The sequence below is a fragment of the Thamnophis elegans genome, chromosome Z (genome assembly GCF_009769535.1).
Source record: "Thamnophis elegans isolate rThaEle1 chromosome Z, rThaEle1.pri, whole genome shotgun sequence".
NCBI lineage: Eukaryota > Metazoa > Chordata > Lepidosauria > Squamata > Colubridae > Thamnophis > Thamnophis elegans.
The window spans coordinates 116,467,792-116,487,234 of NC_045558.1; the positions used below are offsets into that span (position 1 = coordinate 116,467,792).

The window sequence follows — 19,443 nt, forward strand, 5'->3', positions numbered from 1 at the left end:
TCACAGGGGCACTGGGCCATTCACGAGTGTCACCCAGCGGCATGGCCCCGCCCCTTTTTCTCCTCCATTTCGGGCAAATTTTTCACTGACTCGAGTATAAGCCGAGGCGGCTTTTTTCAGCCCAAAAAGTGGGCTGAAAAACTAGGCTTATACTCGAGTATATACAGTAGTTGCCAATGTCATCTTAGATGGAATCATTTAAAAGAAAACATCTTTTTTATCAGGAACTATTTGATTAGATTTGTGATTGATTTGCAAGAGAAAAGTTTTAGTTTGGCAATAAGACGATTTAATGTTAAGCTTTCTAAAGGGAGAAAAGTTTCTTTTGAGCCATCAGAAATAATCAGTACTAATTTACAAATGGCTTATCCCAGATGGGATACAGGACAGGGCTTGAGTAGGACTACTTCAGTGAGAAATTGCTTAATATAAAGTTTACTTGTTGAAAAAACATTTCCAGATTTCAAGTGCTTCATAGCACAATTGTAATATCTCAAATAAGGATAACAGTGTGTATTTTGATTAGGCTGTATAAAAATCTACAAAACTATTAAATGCATCAATCCTAAGTCCCAGATATGATTTAGTAGTTTCTGAAATTAACCTCTGTTACTGCTACAGGGAGAGGAACCTCTGCTAGGCAGATCTAAGTTTGGGGAAACAATCATAACTTCTACATTACTTTGACCTAAACAGTTCACGTCTGCTTAGGTTCACCCTGAAGATCCGCAATGAATGAGAATAAGACTGCAGGGTTAGTTGAGACAGAAATAATTGAGCACAATAAATCTTGAGTATTTTAGTCAACTATTTCTGTTTTCCTCTCTTGCAGGGCTTTATGGAAAAGATGGCTAATTATACAGGGTTTAAATCTGAGCAGCTGAGCCTGAGAGGCCTCTGGAAGGTGCATGACACACTCTTCTGCCAGGTAAGATGCAGCATTACAGATAGTCCTCAACTTACAACCATTTGTTTAGCAACCATTCAAAGTTAGAACTGGAAAAAAAATACAGCCGTTCTTTACACTTACAACCATTGTAACATCCCCATGGTCACATGATCAAAATTTGGGCGTTTGACAATTGACATATGCTTACAAAGTTTGCAATGCTCTACGATCATGTGATCACCATTTGCAACCCTTCCCAAAAGGCTTACAATGAGCGATGTCAATGGAGGCAGTCAGATTTCCTTAACAGCTGTGTGATTCACTCAACAACTGCAGTGATTCACTTAACAAAATGGCAAAAGAAAAGGTTCTGAAATTGGGAGCAACTCACTGAATCAGTCCCTTAGAACAGGGCTCTCCAAATTTGGCAACATTAAGACTTTTGGGCTTCAACTCCCAGAATTGCTCAGCGTACATAGCTGAGTATTTCACATAGCACGGCTGGCTGAGGAACTCAGGAAGTTGAAGTCCGCAACTCATAAAGTTGCCAAGTTTGGAGGCCCCTGCCTTAAAAAGTTTGGTTCCAATTGTGATCGTAAGTTGAGAATTACCTGTGTATCATAGCAAGATCACCATTTAATTAGAAAACTTCTCTCCCACCCACCCACCCACCCCGCATTTTCCACACAGAAAACCCATAACATGACTTTGCCTAGCTGGGCTACACCGCAAGTTCTGGCAACTCTCTCGGAGATAGAAGTGTTTAATATTGAAGCGCATGTGGGGATGCATGCTGCCCAGGAGAAAGCTCGATTCATTGGAGGTACAATTAAATTTTAATTATTTGCTCTGTTTGGAATCAGGACCTAGAAGTCTACAGTAATTGTCTCTAATGTGCTCTTTTTTTTTTCTTCAAAAGGCAACTGGGCTTTGTTTTTGTTTTTTTTCCCTTGAGAAAGAAGAAGAAAACATTTTGTTTCTCATTCAAGAAGCTTCATCAGTTCTGATGGCTGGGAGATGGAAGAACTGATGAAGCCTCTTGAATAAGAAGCAAAATGTTTTCTTCTACTACTTCAAGAGGGGAAAAACAGTCCAATTCTCCACCTTTGAGATAACTATGACTTGGATGACTGAGAATCTCCATAGATACGTACAGTAGCCCTTGACTTACAACAATCCATTTAGTGACCATTCAAAGTTACATAACTGAAAAAGTGATTCATTTTTCATACTTACAACTGTTGCAGCAACCTCATGGTTGGGTGATCAGAATTCAGACACTTGACAACTGAGTTATATGTATGATGGTTACAATGTCCCGGGATCACGGGATCACCTTTTGTGACCCTCTGACAAGCAAAGTCAATGGGTTAACCAGACTCATTTAACAACCATGTTACTAACTTAACATTTGCAATTATTCACTTAATAACTATGGCAAGAAAGGTCGTAAAATGGGGCAAAACTCACTTAACAAATGTCTGACTTAGCAATATAAATTTTCAGCTCAGTTATGGACGTACTTAGAAGACTAACTGTATGGTAAATTCTATAATACTAAGTTAAAAAGTAAACATAGGACAGTTTGACCAAAAATGACTGAAAGTACAAAGTATGTAGCAGCTTGGAAGTCTTTTTCTTTTTCTTTCTTTCTTTCTTTCTTTCTTTCTTTCTTTCTTTCTTTCTTTCTTTCTTTTTCTCTCTTTCTTTCTTTTTTTCTTTCTTTTCCTGTCTGCCTGTCTGTCTGATTTAAATTTCTATACCACCCATCTCCCCTACAGTGACTCTTAGCCATGTAAACTTACCACATTTCCCCATTAGCAATCTGTAGAATGATGCTAACAGCTAGCATAATTGTGCCAAATGAGAGGTTTTCTATCCTTGGTTGAATGATGCCATAGCGATGCTATTATTTACTAGCAGGGAGTAGTGTAAAATTCCTTCACACTTCAATGGCATTGGGAATTCTGCATTTCAGGGTCCAGCAACTAGACAAGTTAGGTTGATAGCGCCACCATGTGGCAGGAATTGCTGTTTCACATGCCAAAACAAAGCCAGTGCTGGAGTGAGAGCAGGACCCCTTCAACTTCCTTTCTAAGCCTTTAGTATATTTTCTGATACACCACTGTGCAGCTCCTCTCTATTTGGTACTTTTCAGTCTTGTGCTTTTCTGAATGTCAAGATACATTTCAGTATATTATCTATCAGCATATTTTCCTCTCTGCAGGGTTGCTGCTGGGTGCTATTTTGAGCAACTTTTCCAAAATGGTGTGCCAGGATCTGCCTCTTAAGATGATAATGTATTCTGCTGTAAGTTCTCCTATTCCTTAAAATTGCAAAGATCCACTTTGGAAAATGGGACAGTCCAGAGAATTTAGAGCCATCTTTCCCTCTCTGCAGCTATCATTATCTGCAGCACAGAATTGGTTTTGGGCAGAATTTGATTGTTTTTCTATAATCTTGAGAAACCCAGCTGCTGCCTTGCAGGGGTGCTATTATGGCAAAATTTCAGGGCTTACCAGAAAAAGATGGAGCCTCACCTCCCGCCTGCCCCAGCTAAGTAAACATCTTATTTCAAAATAAGCAAAGGAACTCAAACAACGATAGATCAAATCCAGTCATGCTTCCTGATATAGGTGATTGAATATTTACCCATTCCTTGGTTTATTTCAAATCTATCTGCCTACCTACATCACCCTGGTGATTTGGGGCAGGTGCCCTGTTTCCCTGAAAATAAGACCTCCCCCGATAATAAGCACAGTCAGGATTTTGAGCGCATGCGCTAAAATAAGCCCTGCCTGAAAATATTGCAGCACAGCAGTAGCAAGGGTGGATTCCGGCTTCTGTTACTGCTGGTTCACTCAGGGACGCACTTCGTTCACACACACACTTGATGTGTGCTACATGCGCATGCACAGTAGTAAAAAAATTGCTTTTGCGCATGCTCAGAAGCAAAGAACAAGATGTCGGCACCTATGGCGCCGCCAATAGAATCAGTTCAGAGGTGTGGCCGGCCGAGTTACTACCTACTCAGCCGAACCGGTAGGAACTCACCTCTGAGCAGCAACCATGAGGTGACCATGCTCGCCGCCTCCTGCACCTCAAAAATAATAAGACCTCCTCGAAAATAAGGCCAAGCGCTTATTTCGGGGGTCAAAAGAAAATAAGACCCTATCTTATTTTCGGGGAAACACGGTAACATAAACAAGCAAAAAGAGGAAAATAGCTATAATTTCCAATGAAAGAAACAAAACTGAATAAGCAGAAGTTACTATTTAAAAACAAAACTTTATCTGGACTTAAAATACCTTTCTTCACTTTAAAAACACCTTTCCTTCCATGGGACCCTGGCACTTTTACTCCAATATCCTGCCCTGGCGGTACAGAGAGTGCAATTTGATATGCCAAGTTTTATTAAAGAATAAAGATAAGGGCAGGAAAGAAGTCATGGACGTGAGAAGCATGGGAAGAAGGAATATTCTGGTCTATTCCAATATGTTAATGGCATAGTAATTGTTTCTGCTTGTTTTCTTTAGCACGACAGCACCCTGATTGCTCTGCAGGCAGCCCTCGGGGTTTACAGTGGCCGCCCACCACCCTATGCAGCTTGTCATGGATTTGAATTCTACCAAGAAAGTAACAAGTAAGTTTAACAAAAGAAGGGTGGGCAGGTCTCGCTTTTGCAAGTGCCAAGATGCAGACATGGTTCATTGCTATCCACCATGTTCAGGACAATAAGCTTAAAAGGTTGAGCACATACAAAGCCTTGTAAATGCTGAACCATAGGATCTAAGGTTGGGCAGATCACCTGGTGTTAATTTGACAAACCAGAAGCATATCTTCAGCTTGCAAAGATGTCCAGATAGGGCATTTAAAGGAGCTTAACTGGTCAGTATCCTACACACGAAAAAGATGGTTTAACTTTTGCCTTTACGTAATTATATGGTTCACTGAAGTATGTTAAAATGGAAATTTTTGCACAACCTGAACTCGAGAAGGTATTAGATTCTAGACAAAGCTCATTTCCATTTTGTCATTTCATTTTGCTCTTTCCTTTCTTACAATATCTTTTCCGAGCCAGACTTTGCATCACTTTCAAAACCATTTCCTTGCAGCAGAGCTGGCTGCCTTCAAACAACCTGTCAGCAAATTTAGTTGCTGATGCATTAGTCAGACTGTAGCATCACGATAGAGAGGCTGAGGTGGCAGAACCTGAATCTTTTCAAGGATTGTGCAGCAGCAAATAAATATATCTTTTGGCAGATACGCAAGGAGGTAAAGCAGGTTCCAGAGCGATGTTAAAACTTTAAAATTTTCACATTTCAGCTCTTTCAGCGTTGCCATGTTCTACCGCAACAGGAGTGACCAGAGGCCCCATATCCTACCTCTGCCTGGCTGCCCCACACCTTGCCCATTGCCACTATTCATCCATCTCACCCGTACAGCTGTCCCAGAGGACTGGGATACCGAATGCCAAAACCCTCAGAGCGGTCCAGGTAATGAGGTCATCATCTTTCCCCTCCCCTCTTAGCACAGAGCTAGTTAATCGAAACTTTTAAGCCTGATCAGATATTCTATTTGCAGGGCGTGCGGTGATCGCCCTGGCTGCAGCAGTAGGTGTGCTGAGTGTGGCACTGCTTGGCATGGGTGCCTTGTATTGGAGGAGGTGATAATGAAGATAAGCTGAATTGGCAACCATCCAAACCCCATGGAGCAAGAAGCAAACTGCCTTTTTGTATATATTTTTTTTAATGTGGTGCAATGCAGCCATCTCAGCTAGCATTCTAATTGGGAGAATGTGACAAAAGAGGGGAGCTGACAAAGACTTTGTGCCAGGCAGTTCCTCACCAACTACTTGGAGGTCAATGCCAGCAGGAAATTCAGCACAGGATGTTACTAGGAAAAGGAATGCAAAGCGCTTAGCTGAAATGCCAGTGTTAAATCTATGGCACAACCGTGTTAGATTTTAGCTCATAAACTACATGTCCTGCACTCAAAATTCCTAGATGCTTCCTCCTTTTAGCAGGTTTGAGTGTCCAACTCAATTAAGGTTCACTGAAATACACTGCATCAGATTGATATTGTCCCCACTTATTTCTCCCCGTCACACCCAATATTCCATAAGCTCTGCACTAAACACAGGGATGGCTTCATTATGTCATTCCTGTTCCCACTCAACGCTGCACTCAGTAGTTTGAGAATGTTGCCTTGGCCAAAAGATCCTGCATTTTCATGCCTTTAATAGTTTCTTACCACCCAGCAGGAAAGCTGGATTTTTTACTTTACATAACATGCATACTACAATAGAAGGAAAATTTTATTTAGTAGTTTTGGGGTTAATTTCAGTACTATTTCAGTACTGAGTTACCAGATTCACAGAACATACTGTATAGGACACGACTGTTAAGCTAAAGTGCAAAACCCAGTTAACTGTTGCACTACACCCAATGCTGCAAAGGTAAGCCGGTTTCACCCACCTATTCAAGGAACAAGTTTCCTATCAAGAAAGAAGGCATCCTGGGGGGAAGGGAACCCCAAACCCATTTCAAAGATCATGTTCTTGGGGTCCACCTGACATAAGGCAAGTTTAGAAAGCAAAGGGAAACAGAGCAGTTCAATGGCAGGACTACCCACTAGTGCAGTGGTTCCCAAACTTGGCAACTTTAAGACTTGTGGACTTCAACTCCTAGAATTCTCCAGCCAGCAGAGCTCTTAAAGTCTTAAAGTTGCCAAGTTTGGGAACCACTGCACTAGTGGTATAGCATAGCTAATTTTGACATCAATGAACCAAAGGCAGCTGCTACTTTCCCATTACTGAAGGACATCATTATGGATACCTCATTCATACATTTAGTCTTTCAATAGGAATAACCACCTCTTTTATTTAAGGTCAATAAGCTTGCTGCAAACAAGCTTATTGCAGACAAGCTGCATGAAAAATGTACTTTAGTTATTTCATTTGTGACTAATGCTTGCAGGTGCCATGAACTCCCAAGAGATGGCTATATTGTCTCGCCTGGGATCTCTAAGGGAACACAAATCCATGAATACAGGGAACCGGAAAGGTTGCAAACAACCAATTGTATGGAAAGGCAGTGCCCTTGAAAAGAACATTGCTTGGAAATTTTCTGATTGGGCAGCTGTAATACATTTAATGGGCCAAGATCACCTTCCAAAAATGTAACTGCTACATTTTGCTGCAAATCGAAGATTCTCCCCACTCTGCGGAGTAATTTTTGCTGTTTCTTTCCCAGCCACTGAATTTGGCTGCTTGACCCAGTTCTAAGTGGCATCTACAGCAGAGGTTCACCACCCATTGCATCAGATGGTATTTTAAGTAAGCCGCACAGCTCTTCACAGATTACCCCTTTTCCTGCTACTAAGAGCAGGGGTAAGAATCAGAAAAGAACACTTGGAAGAAAGGAGTTCGAAAGTACCCCTTTTAAGAAGGCATGCTTTACAGCAGCATTACCAGCTAGTGTTTTTTCAGATGGGTGTGCGTTTAAGGTTGCTGCTGGAGTCCAAAGTTATCACAAGTATTTTGCAGCAATTTAGTAGTATTACCCTTTGCAGCTTTAACAAACATAGCAGTTATTCACCAATTAATGAAATATTTATTGTGTAAGAGAGTAAAGTAAATAAACCTCCCACTGCTTTCTAATCGGGATCTGATAAGCCTCTCACTTCTGCATGAAAAACAGAATAAGGGGCATAATGCATAAACAATGCCAAATCCCTCCCATCCCAAACACTGGATCCAGGAAAGTTTATGAGTTGCATTTCTTCTTGGGGGGAAGAAGTTCCTCCACGTAGGTTTCTTCGATGCGCTTGTTAAAATGTGGACAGGCATTTTGGTCCGGTCTGAATGAAACAAGTAACACAAAATACATTACCATCAAACACTTAAGTTTAGACAGCCACCCCCAATCAAGTATCATGAGATTAGTTGGGTTTCAACCGCCATACATTCGATAGGCACCAAACTGGGATAGACCCGTGAAGATTACTAATCACCTTCACAGTACATAATTACTTACCAACAGCCTTTCAAGGATCCTAGTAGGCTAAACTGTATACACTCCAGAAGAGCCTGGCTCACATTAAGCCTGCCATTTCACTTTTCACTTACACCTATAAAAAAATAAAAGATGGCCAAGTTAGAATCCTACTGAGGCTTTCTCTGTAGTGGCTCCCTCCCTGTGGAACATCATCCTTTCAGAGATAAGATTGGCCCCCACTTTGGCACTCTTTCCCAAGGCCCTGAAGACACGGTTCTGCCAATGAGACTGGGGACCCCAGAGTGACATGGAGACCATCAAGTGGCTGGTCTAATTATTGTCATGGGGGGGGGGGGGTGTTGTATTGCTTTTGTATTGGGATTTTATCTTGTAACCCCACCGAGTTGGGTGGCTGTATAAAGTTTCTTAATAAAATCTTTAAAATGTGCTTTGCTTAAATTCTATTCTCGAACAATACCATGTTACAAGAGTAATAGTAATTGATGCTTTTTGCCCATTAAACAAAATGAATGGTTACAGTACTCAGCACCTAAAGCTTTACATAAGTGATTACAGGTAGTCATCAGTGTACGATCACAACTGAGAAAAACCTCAATTGCTAAGCAAGACAATTGTTAAGTAAGTTTTGCTTTCTTGCTGCAGTTAAGTGAATCACTGCAGCAGCTAAATCGGTTACATAGTTGTTAGTGAACCTGGCCTCCCCACTTTGATTGTTAGGTCGTCTCAAAAGGAGATCACGGCAACAGTCATGAGTCAGTTGCCAAGCATCCAAATTTTAAGCACGCGCCCAACGGGGATGCTATAAGAGTTGTGTTGTAAGTCACTTTTTTAATGCTGTTGTAATATTGAAGTCACTAAACAAAAGGTTGTAAGTTGGTGACCAACTATATAAAAGCATCCTAATCTATGGAAAGGGAAAAGAGGGAGAAGGGAAACGGAACATGGGGGAAAAAAATATTTGAAGATTATTCTAACCTGGAGTCCTTCCCTTCTGCAATTAATATTATATCCTCACCTTCCATTATGAGATCCTCAGTCTCTCAAGACATTTGGAGAAGGCATGCTAGGAAAAGAAGAAACCAACAGGCCAGGCCATTTCAGGAGGCAAAGTGCAGATCATCTTCCTCTCTGTTCTCTCTCTCTCCCCTTTATTCCAAGCCAGGAGAAGTACGCAGGCAGAGAATTAAGTCTGAGGCAGGCTGCATTTTGAAAAGGAGGCCTCTGTCTATTTGGTGTCCAGAAACTACAATAACAAAGCATATACACTTAAAATGAAGCATATACCACAGGGGGGGGGGGGGGGGAGTGTGTGTGTGTATTTTTCCCAGAACTAAGAAGAAGAGGGATCATATCTGCAGTTCTTTCCCCACCTTTTGAATCCCTCACTTCAGTTCTGGGATAATCTGCAGATGAAAATGAACAGTCACAGGATAATGCACACTGAAAAGAATGTTTCAGCCCTCTACTACCAATCGCTTAGAACACCAGAGAGACTCTTTGAGACATTTATTAGGCTCAATGCCTTTCAGGAAAAATGACATAAAGTAACTGAAACTGCCCAAACTTCTTCCCTCCTAGAGCATGTAGATAAAAAGGAAACTATTTGAAAGAATTTACTCTTTGCCTTGCAAATACCAAGTCTTTCCACTCAGTTACAACTAGCTTTCTTTCTTTTTCTTTCCAAATGCAGATTTAATTGCAACTGGAAGTTGTTCCTTTAGCTGCAGTGGGGGAATCATTCAGATTCTATTATCATTTAACTCAATAGGAATCTGTAGAGCAATTGGGTAGGAAATGAGATGGGGAAGTGGAATGGTGTGGGGTGAATAGTTTTTAGGCAGAATTTGGAAAGTCCAAGATATTGTTGGAAAAAGAGTGGCTATTTTCCTGCTTGTAAACTGAAATGAGCTAACAGGAAAAGGCACATGCACAGGCAAACAGACGTGAGGACAGAAATAAGTAGGCATTTGTGATACATATTCCCTGGTTTACAGACAACCAAAATCCACCTACAAGATACTTAGCTAAAACATACATACAATTAAAAAACCTTTACTTTTAAATGAGTTTAGAATATTCCCACCTGATAGACTTGGACTGTCCTTAAAAGGGCAGGGAAAGAATAGGAAACATAGTTCTCCTCACCCCTTTTGCTTATTTTTTTAAACATTTTCCTAACAAGGTTTAAAAATTGTTTTCTTTAGGGTTTATAGCCATTTAACAGCTGTGCTGATCTCGAGGGCACATGAAGACTTTGATACGCAAGGGAAAGATAAAATAATCAGAGTTTACATATCCCGGTGATTCTCACTGTAAATCTTAAATTAGGAAAGGCAAACATTAATTGACCAGTGATTGCATAGAACAGGAGAAAGATCAATGTTACTCCTTTCTCTTTATTTTTAAGTATCTTTATTTAGCCAAATTGGCTTTCCCGCTTCATCTCTGAACAAAGTCCATTTCCTACATAACTGGCGCATGTGCTTCCCGCCTGGGCAGGCAACTTCCTCAGATCAAAAACTCCCATTAGTCCCTCTAGTGGAGATACAGCAACATGTTTCTGGGATGGCTGGCTACAGAATGGCACATCAGGAAAGTTTATATACAAATTTTTAGCCTTTGGTGTGAGTGAAATGCTTTTATGACCAGTGGGGAATATAGTTTTTATGGTTAGAGGAAACATTCTGTTATCTTCTTTATTAGCAAAGATCTTCCTGGCTAGGCAGAGGTGTTAAGAAAATGGGCACAAGTATTAAACCTGCCATGCTTTTAAAATGTTGATTCTAGGGCTGCCTTTCAGCATTTTATTTCCTTAAGAAAAAACTGTATTTTATTAGTAGGGATGGGTTTCTGTGACTTCAGATCAGAAAGCTGTTAAAAGGAGGGAAGATCAGAGACCTTTAAACTTCTATCAGTTCTTTTTGTGCAACAATAGCGTAACACAAATCCAAGCCTTGCTGGTCCTACCTACCTTCAACCATTCCACATGTAGAATAGCCTCCTGTCTTCCATTTGCAGAAACATCTGTGTGTTGTTTGCTAGAAATTTCCTGTTTCCAGGATCTGGTACAATCACATCTGCAAAATCTAAAGGAGACACAGATATTTTTTGGGGGGAGGGGAGCATAAGTAGGTTACTTTCATAAAGATATAAGGCAAAAAAAAACCCCACCCCTTTCTACCATGCTCACCTGATTGCACCTACCATTCAAGATTTTTATTTGTATCCCACTTTTATTTTACAAACAACCCATCAATAGCAATATTCCAATTTTCCACACAACCTTGTGCAGTGGAATTGGGGTAAGAGTGACTGGCCCAAACTCACCCAGATGGTTTTCATGGCTAAGACAAGACTTGAATTCAAGTCGCTTTTTGGTGCCTTAACCTGTAGACCAAACTGGCTTTCTTGATACTCTCAATTAAATTTTTTGGGGGACAAGGCAACATTTTCCCCTCTGTTGGTTGGCCTTTTTCATGATACCTAGAAGGTCTATTCATTAAATGAGTATGTAATCACATTTTGTGTGCATCTAGAGCAGTGCTTCTCAACCTTGGTAACTTTCAAAGGTGTGCAGACTTCAACTCTATAATTCCTCAGCTGGCCATAACACAATGGGAGAAACCTATTCTTCAGTTAGCTTAGCTGTTATGGCAAATAGAGGTAGTCCTCAACTTATGACCCAAATTGAGCCCAACATTTGTTGCCAAGTGAAACATTTAAGTAACATTTGCCTCATTTTACAACCTTCCTAGCCATAGTTAAGTGAATCACTGCAGTTAAGTTAGTAATATAGTTGTTAAATGAATCTGGCTTCCCCACTGACTTTGCTTGTCAGAAGGTCACATGATCATGGGAATATTGCAACTGTCATAAATGAGTTAGTTGCCAGGTGTCTGAATTCTGACCATGTGATCATGGGGATGTTGCACAGGTCGTAAGCATGAAAAACCGTTGTACGTCACCTTTTCAGTGCTGTTGTAACTTTGAACAGTCACCAAACAAATTGTTAAGTTGAGGACTACCTATACTGGTGTTTCCCTAACATGGCAGTTACCACCAGCAATCAAACACTACCAAGATCTTTTTCCTCAACCACAAATTTTAACAGGCAGGCCAGGATTCTGTTCCTCAGTCCCCCAAGATGTCAAAGGCAAGGGGGGCACTGTTATCATCATAGTAGTCTGTGCCCAGTGCTAACATCATTGGAAGAATCCTGCTGCCATATTCTTCTCATCTATATATATAGTAATACTCCTATCCCACCTACCAAAGGAAAAGAAAAAGATGCTTAATTCAATTAAACTAAAGGTCAAGTACAGATTAGACAAAACTTGGCTCAAAACAGTAACTGTGAAAGGAACCTTGGAATCCTAGTGGACGATCCCTGAAACATCGAGCCAGCAGTCTCTCTGTCAGCAGCCAAAAAAGCTAATACAATCCTCGTTTGCATAAGCAGAGGCACAGGATCAAAATCACATTAAGTATTAAGCACCGCTTTATATAAAGCCTTGATAAGGCCACACCTGGAATACTGCATCTAGTTTTGGTCATTACATTACAAAAAAGGAGTTGAGGCTTTGCAAAAAGTGCTAAGAACAACAACTAAGATGATTAAAAGGCATGTAGACTAAAATATATGAACAACGGTTGCAGGATTTGGGTTTGGCTACTCTAAAAAAAAGGACTAGGGGGAACATGATAGCAGTATCCCAATATTTGAGAAGTTGCCACAAAGAGGAGGGGGTCAATTTATTTTCCAAAGCACCAAAGGGCAGGAAAAAGAAACAATGGATGGAAATTAACCAAGGAGAGAATCAACCTGGAATTAAGGAGAAACTTCCTAACAGTGACGACAATTAACTATTTGCCTTTAGAAGTTGTAAGTGCTTCATCACTGGAGGTTTTTAAGAAGGGACTGTGGGCAGCCCCTTTTCTGAGATGGTATATAAGATCTTCTGCTTGATTAGGGGGCTGGACTAGATCACCTCCAGGATCCCTTCCAGCTCTATTCTGATTGATTGGATTCCCATTCCTTAGATCCTTCAAGGCTTTTTCTATAAGGGTCGCATCTTCCCTCCCACATCATAGACCTATATTTCTTATCTCAATCTACCTTTGCGAAGGAGTCCCTTTTCCCCCTCCCCTATTTTTAAAACAACCTGTTGGTTGTTTTAAGGCTTTCGCCTTTTCCTTGTTAAAATAAAATGAATAATTACTGAATGTATCACAGTAGCAAATAAAAATGATCCAAATAATCCTAAAACCCCCGGCAACCCAGCTGCCCCCAGCGCAAGCACCCACCTGCAGCTGGCCGCCATTCGAAACAGGAAGAAGCACCGCTGCACGTGGCCCTTTTATACTACTTTGGCCCCGCCCCGCTTTTCGGGAACCTTGCTCTCGCAAGACCACCATTTTACGCATGCGCGCTATCAAGGAACGCGCGCGCGAAGGGAGATAAAGTCTCCGCCCTTCGGCCGGTCTAAACCCACGCGTGCGCGAAAGGAGGTAAAGCGAATTGAATTTTTTATTGAAGGCATAGAGGCGAAGAGGAAGTGGGATGTGAGCTCGCTTGTGGTTTTCTTTTAGTTTCTTTGGCATCTGGTTGGTCAGGGCAAGGCTTAATTGATAAAGCCATAGGATTGTTGAATTTATTAACTTGTCCAGCGTGTCTCAGCTTTTCAACTTTTAAAATGTATGGACTTCAACTTCCAGAATTCCCTTGTCAGTAATTCTGGTTGGGGACTTATGAGAGTTGAAGTCCAGATATCTTTAAATTGCTAAAGTTGAGACACAACTACTTTTGACAATGTAAACTGGAAAAGTACATGTGTAAAGGAGTATATTGCAACCAAATAGGCAGCAACTTTTAAAAATCTTAAATTAAAAACATACTATTGATTGCTTTCTTCTAAAAACAAGGAAAAAATGGAATGGACTACATCCTCTATGTCTAATTTTGGTTTTACGACTGTAATTAATGTATGCACATTTATTGGGATTTAGGATTAATGATTTGATAATGTATTTCCATTTAATAACTGCTGTCCCCCTTTCCAGGGTGTAGGATAGGATAGGATAGGATAAGATAGGATAGGATAGGATAGGATTCTTTATTGGCCATGTGTGATTGGACACACAAGGAATTTGTCTTTGGTGCATATGCTCTCTCTGTACATTAAAAAATATAAAATAATTCATCAAGAATCATAAGATACAATACAGTGATAGTCATGGGTTATTAATAAGCAGTCAAATCATACTCAGAAAAAATTAAACAATATAAATTGTAAAGATACAAGTAACATGGTTATAGTCATAAGTGGGAAAAGATAGATACTAGGAAGAATGAGAAGAATAATAGTAATACAGTCTTAGTAAATAATTTGACAGTGTTGTGGGAATTAGTTGTTTAGCAGAGTGATGGCATTCAGAAAAACTATCCTTGTAGCTAGTTATTCTGATATGCAGTGCCTTATAGTGTTGTTTTGAGGGTAAAAGTTGAAACCATTTATGTCCAGGATGAAGCGAACAGCAAATTATTGCATTGCAATGCAAATTTTAAGGCTGGTAGCCTACATCATTTTAAAGATGAATTTTTTCAAATTTGTGGAGGAAATGTGTACTACCAATTAAATTTAAGAGAGCCATTTTTTACTGTAATGGTTAAAACCACAGGCTAGAAAATAGAGAGTGAGTTCTAACCCTGTCATAGGCACAAAAGCCAAGTGAATGACTGGGTCAGCTCTAGGGCAAAAGCAATGCAAACCATTTCTGAAAATGGGATTGCTAAGAAATAATGAGTCACCTGGAATTAAAACTGACTTGAAGATGCACACAGAAAATATTATTCTTTGAGGAACTATTAACTATTATTTTTCAGAAAGCACCAAGAAGAATACTGTTTCCCAGGTGAATAGGATTATCCACAGAGGTAAAATGCTATAATTAAAATGTCTTTCCTAACAATAATTATTTTATTGTTATTAAAATGCTTCCTTCTGTCAGAGAAAGATATTAGTTATGATGTCTATATCAATTTATCTTACAGTTACCACTAAAAAATGTTATCATGCCTCATAAATCACATATTTGGAAACAAAACTAATTTAGGGAAAGCTAAATCTTTGGCTCTCTTGCGTTGAATAATCTTTTATGGAAGTAAACAGAAAAAAATATAGACAAAATCAGATTTTTAACATGCTCAAATAGCTGGCAAAATCACAAAGGCTACAAAATGTCAATATCAACTAATCAGATGCTAACTATATAGCTTTAAGCAATAGAAAATTCTACAACAGAATTATTGTAATTCAAAATCCTGAGGGATGTTTTCAGACAAAGTAAAAATAAGTGACATTAAGTACTGCAGTAGGAATTATTGGCGTGCAGCGGTGCTGATTGAACGTTATTTTAAAGCCAGAAAAATTCTATATTTGGCCAACAGCTCCTTGAATGTGACTTGCATCTGGAACTTCAGCCACTGTACCAACCACTTGGTACAAAAGCAATGCACAACACACACATATACGTATATATAGGGGTGAGTGTGTGTGTGTGTGTGTGTCTATTGTATATAGATATAAATATATAGAAAAATACACTTGCATCTGGGGAGAAAAACCAAGATGTGCAGCGTCGTAGATCTTTACAGAGCTACTTATTTTTGGGCCTTATTTTTGCGGAGGTCTTATTCTTTTTGAGGTGCAGGAGGTGGTGAGCATAGTCTCCTCATAGCTGCTGCCGCTGTTATAATATTTTCAGGAGAGGGCTTATCTTACCACATGTGCTCAAAAGCTCAATTGGGCTTATTATCTGGGGAGGTCTTATTTTTGGGAAAATTTGGGTACTAGGCAATCAGTCAGCATTTACAGACATTTACGGACATTTGTAGTATTCTGCACACCTGACCGCAATGTATGGTTCTACTGAGCATGCCCAAGATGGTGTCCTTTTGCTTTTGAGGAGAGCTTCGGGGAAGATGATTGTCCTTCTCAAAATATAAATATATTTTGTCTTTCACAAACTTCTTCTTCTCTTTGACAATTTATAAAAATATTTGGCTTCTCTTGCTGAAAATTCCTAGCATGCTCTTCCTCCAAGTGGCCAAAAGAGAGACAGTCATTTTTCTCTGTGGTCTTCAAACAAGCACACCACACTCTGGGCAGTTCATGCCCTCAAAATGGCAACACAAGGGACTGAAATCAGATACGCCCCCAAAATAGATGGTTAGTGAATTCCTGACCCTGGAGCTGGGCTATGCTGTGGAAGCAAATGTAAGGACCTTTCTAGCTGTGTAGAGGGAAAAGGAACAGAATAAACAAAATCTAAGTTTTGATTTTCTGTCGGACTTCCTAATATAGCAATTTCCACTTGTAGGAGTGGGTTGCAATAGCTACTGTAGAGGTTGCTGCTTTACCCACAGAAGTTGTTGGTAAGAATGCACAGGGAGAATAAGCTTCTACCGTAAGGACCATTTTGCCAGCCCAGAATGGATTATCTTAATCTGGAGTTTGGAATCTGAGCTCTCATTGGTTTAAAAAGAGTAAGTGCTTAGTTCTTATAATCTTGGAAGTGGGGAAAAAGTATTTGTATTTGCTAACGACAGGCCTGCGAATAAGAGGTTCTGTACAGAAAGTCCTTAATTTATGAGCATTCATTTAGCAACTGTTCAAAGTTACAATGGCACAAGTGACGACAAGTCCTTGCATTTAAGACCATTGCAGCGTCACATGATTTAAATTTAAGCACTTGGCAACGTACATAAACTGTATTTATGATGGTTGCAAGTGCTGGAGTCATCCGCCATTTTGCAACCTTCCCAGTCAATTTCTGACAAAGTCAATGGGAGAGGTCTGCTTTAATTAGCAACTGTGTAATTTATTTAACAACTGCAATGATTTTCTTAACCTGGAAAACAAGGTTAAAATTAGGTGAACTCACTTAACAGCTGCCTTGCTTATCAATGGAAATTCTGGTCCCAGTTGCGTTAAATAAGTCAAGGACTACTTGTAGTAAGGATTGCAAAACCGAAGGACTTTAAAATGGTACTTTCTGTTTTTTCCATTATTACATACTACTTGCCTACTGCTCGTAATATATATCCCAATGTCCCATGTCCCTTTAATTCTTGCACACATACATATGGAACATACGTTCCATGCACATGCTTCAAGCAGTGAAACTAGAATTTGATATGGCGAAACAAAATAGATCAGCCAGTTTTACTGACAATCCCAGCATATTCCTGGACCTGCACAGATCAGTTTACTGTGGTTGTATGCTTTCCATTGTAGTTATTTGTAGCTTTAAGGTGGAGCTTTATACTTTGGGCTCTGTCCCCCCCCCTCTTCCCTATATATTTCATGTGAGTGTGTTGGTTTTCATTTGTAGTGTTCCTAGCACAAATTGTTCACAGAGTAAGAAATTTATCTACTCTGGGGGTCTTAGAGAATTGAGAGAGAGAGAAAAAAAACAGAATATACTCCCTTATGTATGCCCCGTCAGTTTCCTGGAATAGAAAAGCTGTTCTCTCCCAAGTTTTGGAAAAGATCCAGGGGTACAGCTGTGGCAGCTGTCGGGGCGTGGAGGGAAGAATCTGCTGGGACAGCACGTAAAGATCAATGCTATGCCTGTCTGGGACACTGAGTAGGAAAGGTAACAGCTTCCTCTTAGCATGTCCCAGCCAAAGGACTGTGCAATACTCAGAGCAGGCTAGCATCAGTGGCTTGGTAACAAAGGGTTAACTAGTCCTCCCCCCCCGCCCCCCCCCCAAAAAACCTCCTGAAGATTGACATTCCCCAGCAAGGAGGAATTTTCCAGGCCTAAATTCATCTCCTACCAGCAACAGCCCTTTTTCCAAGTTTGGAAAACACTGGAAGACTGGAAATCGCAACAGCATGAAAGAGAAAGCAGAACCGAACAAGGAAGACGGGAAAGGTAAATTCAAGTAACTTGAACTTACTTGTGAATGTGTGCAGCAGTTATGAGAGAGAATGAGGATAACTTGGAGAATCAGGGAAGACATCAGGCTCCAGAGGCCACTCCAGCTATGGGAAGAAAGACAGAGCTGAGAGGGAGAGGGAGAAAAAGCAAAGAGAAATATGAGAAGAGCAAATATTGAGGGATGGATATGCTGTGTGAAGAGAGACACAGCAGAAGCAAGTTAATGTGGCAGGGAAGAGCGTGCAAATCTGTTCCATTGTCCATGAATTAGATCACTGCATCAGATCTCCAATTAGGAAAGTGGAAATGATCGTACAACGTGTTTCATAGTATTGTAAAAATTAGGAAGAATTAACTAAAAAAATTGCTGTCATGAAATTATCCAGACCACAACTATTTATCTCTATTACATCATGTGCTTTATACTGTAAAAAGAATTGTTTCTTTTTGCAATTTGGCAATAGCAGAATCTGTACTGAATACTATAAGAATACGAAAAGAAGGCTAGGATCAATTAAATCAATAATGACTGGCCACTGGCCAGTTAATCTTAATTTAGTAATATTTTAAACTGAAGTAGATGATCTACCTTAGACAGTTTAGTGGATTTATTTGCATGCACAAGAATACTTACACATTTGGGGAATAAGTCAGCATAAGATTGTTGTATCTGGACAATAAAATAATAGTGCATCATTATAATGATAAGTGGATGAATCATCAGATAGATAATCATTTATTAGATCTGAGGTGCAGCAGATCCACAAATTGTTAACATAACTAGAATTTTTAAAAATCATTATTTTTTGACAAGTATATTTCCTTGACAGTGGTGATTACTTCAATGATGATTATTTCTAATTAAATCTACTGCTGAGATTATCTTTAAAATTGTATTTTACCACAGTTTTTATTGCTATAATTTGTATTGTTTGGGTACTTGCTTTTAACATTGCATTATTCCCTGCTCTTAGGGTTTTAAAAGACCTTTAAATAGAATTTTTTAGCCATGGGTAACTCCCATTGAATGATTGACTGAAAAGATTAATCTTGTACATGAGTCAAGAAAGATACATTTTCAGGATAAAATAGGATTAGGTAGGTAAGATATTAGGTAATATCTGTTCGAAAGGGGAAAGGAGTGCACAGTACAGAATGTACATTCATCACAAAAGTTGTAAGGAGAAAAAAGAAGAAAAACTGCATTTGGGGACCCGATGTAGAAGATTAAATATTGTTAAATATTTAATCTTAAATATTAAAAGAGAATGACAAATAGTAAAAGGGAAAGCTGTCCGGGATAAGTGAAGAAGGGGAAGAGATAAAGGGGGAGGATGATGCTGAACTAGAAGGAGGTGCTATGAATTAGTGAGTGTGGCAGGCACGGATGGAGAACAGAGAGGCAAGGAAAGGCAAGAGAGAGAGAGAGAAAAATGGGAAGGGAGTTGGGGTGAGGGTGACTGGGAGGAAGAGCGGCACAGCTAAGTCCTCCCTGGCACCTGCCCCAGCTCTCTCTCCCTTCCACCATCCCACTGGTGCTGAGCCACCATCTGTTGCTCTGGAACGGAGCAAGCGGAGGACGGGTACGGG

General features: G+C 40.0%; 2 protein-coding genes, 1 long non-coding RNA gene and 1 other non-coding gene across 7 annotated transcripts in view; 2 read left to right on the forward strand and 2 right to left on the reverse strand.

Moving 5' to 3' along the window:
• Positions 1–6,953, forward strand: part of LOC116520698 (testicular acid phosphatase homolog) — a 29,388-nt gene extending 22,435 nt beyond the window's left edge. Inside the window, exons 6-11 of the mRNA XM_032235000.1 lie at positions 833–928; positions 1,580–1,712; positions 3,117–3,199; positions 4,426–4,532; positions 5,216–5,385; positions 5,474–6,953. Coding sequence (XP_032090891.1) covers positions 833–928; positions 1,580–1,712; positions 3,117–3,199; positions 4,426–4,532; positions 5,216–5,385; positions 5,474–5,559 — 675 coding nt within the window. The 3' untranslated portion in view covers positions 5,560–6,953. The remainder of the gene's footprint in view (positions 1–832; positions 929–1,579; positions 1,713–3,116; positions 3,200–4,425; positions 4,533–5,215; positions 5,386–5,473) is intronic.
• LOC116520700 lies at positions 6,427–17,895 on the reverse strand. 2 transcript variants are annotated; one of them, XR_004256827.1, is made up of 5 exons: positions 17,873–17,895; positions 10,880–10,994; positions 8,924–9,151; positions 7,927–8,020; positions 6,427–7,750 (listed from the first exon to the last, which is right to left on the reverse strand). It is a non-coding gene; the product is annotated as an uncharacterized LOC116520700 (long non-coding RNA). The 2 variants fall into 2 exon arrangements; XR_004256826.1 differs by lacking the exon at positions 17,873–17,895 and adding an exon at positions 13,213–13,235.
• LOC116523127 lies at positions 12,033–12,122 on the reverse strand. Its single transcript, XR_004257053.1, has one exon. It is a non-coding gene; the product is annotated as a small nucleolar RNA SNORD88 (small nucleolar RNA).
• LOC116520697 (protein kinase C and casein kinase substrate in neurons protein 2-like) overlaps positions 14,767–19,443 on the forward strand; it is a 50,924-nt gene continuing 46,247 nt past the window's right edge. Inside the window, exon 1 of one of the 3 annotated variants that reach the window (XM_032234996.1) lies at positions 14,767–14,842. Coding sequence is in view for 1 of the 3 variants with exons in the window: in XM_032234995.1 (XP_032090886.1) it covers positions 17,808–17,847 (40 nt within the window). In the remaining 2 variants the exon portion in view is untranslated. Of the gene's footprint in view, positions 14,843–16,383; positions 16,454–17,550; positions 17,848–19,443 lie in introns of those variants that run through there. The other 2 variants (XM_032234999.1, XM_032234995.1) reach the window with 2 other exon arrangements.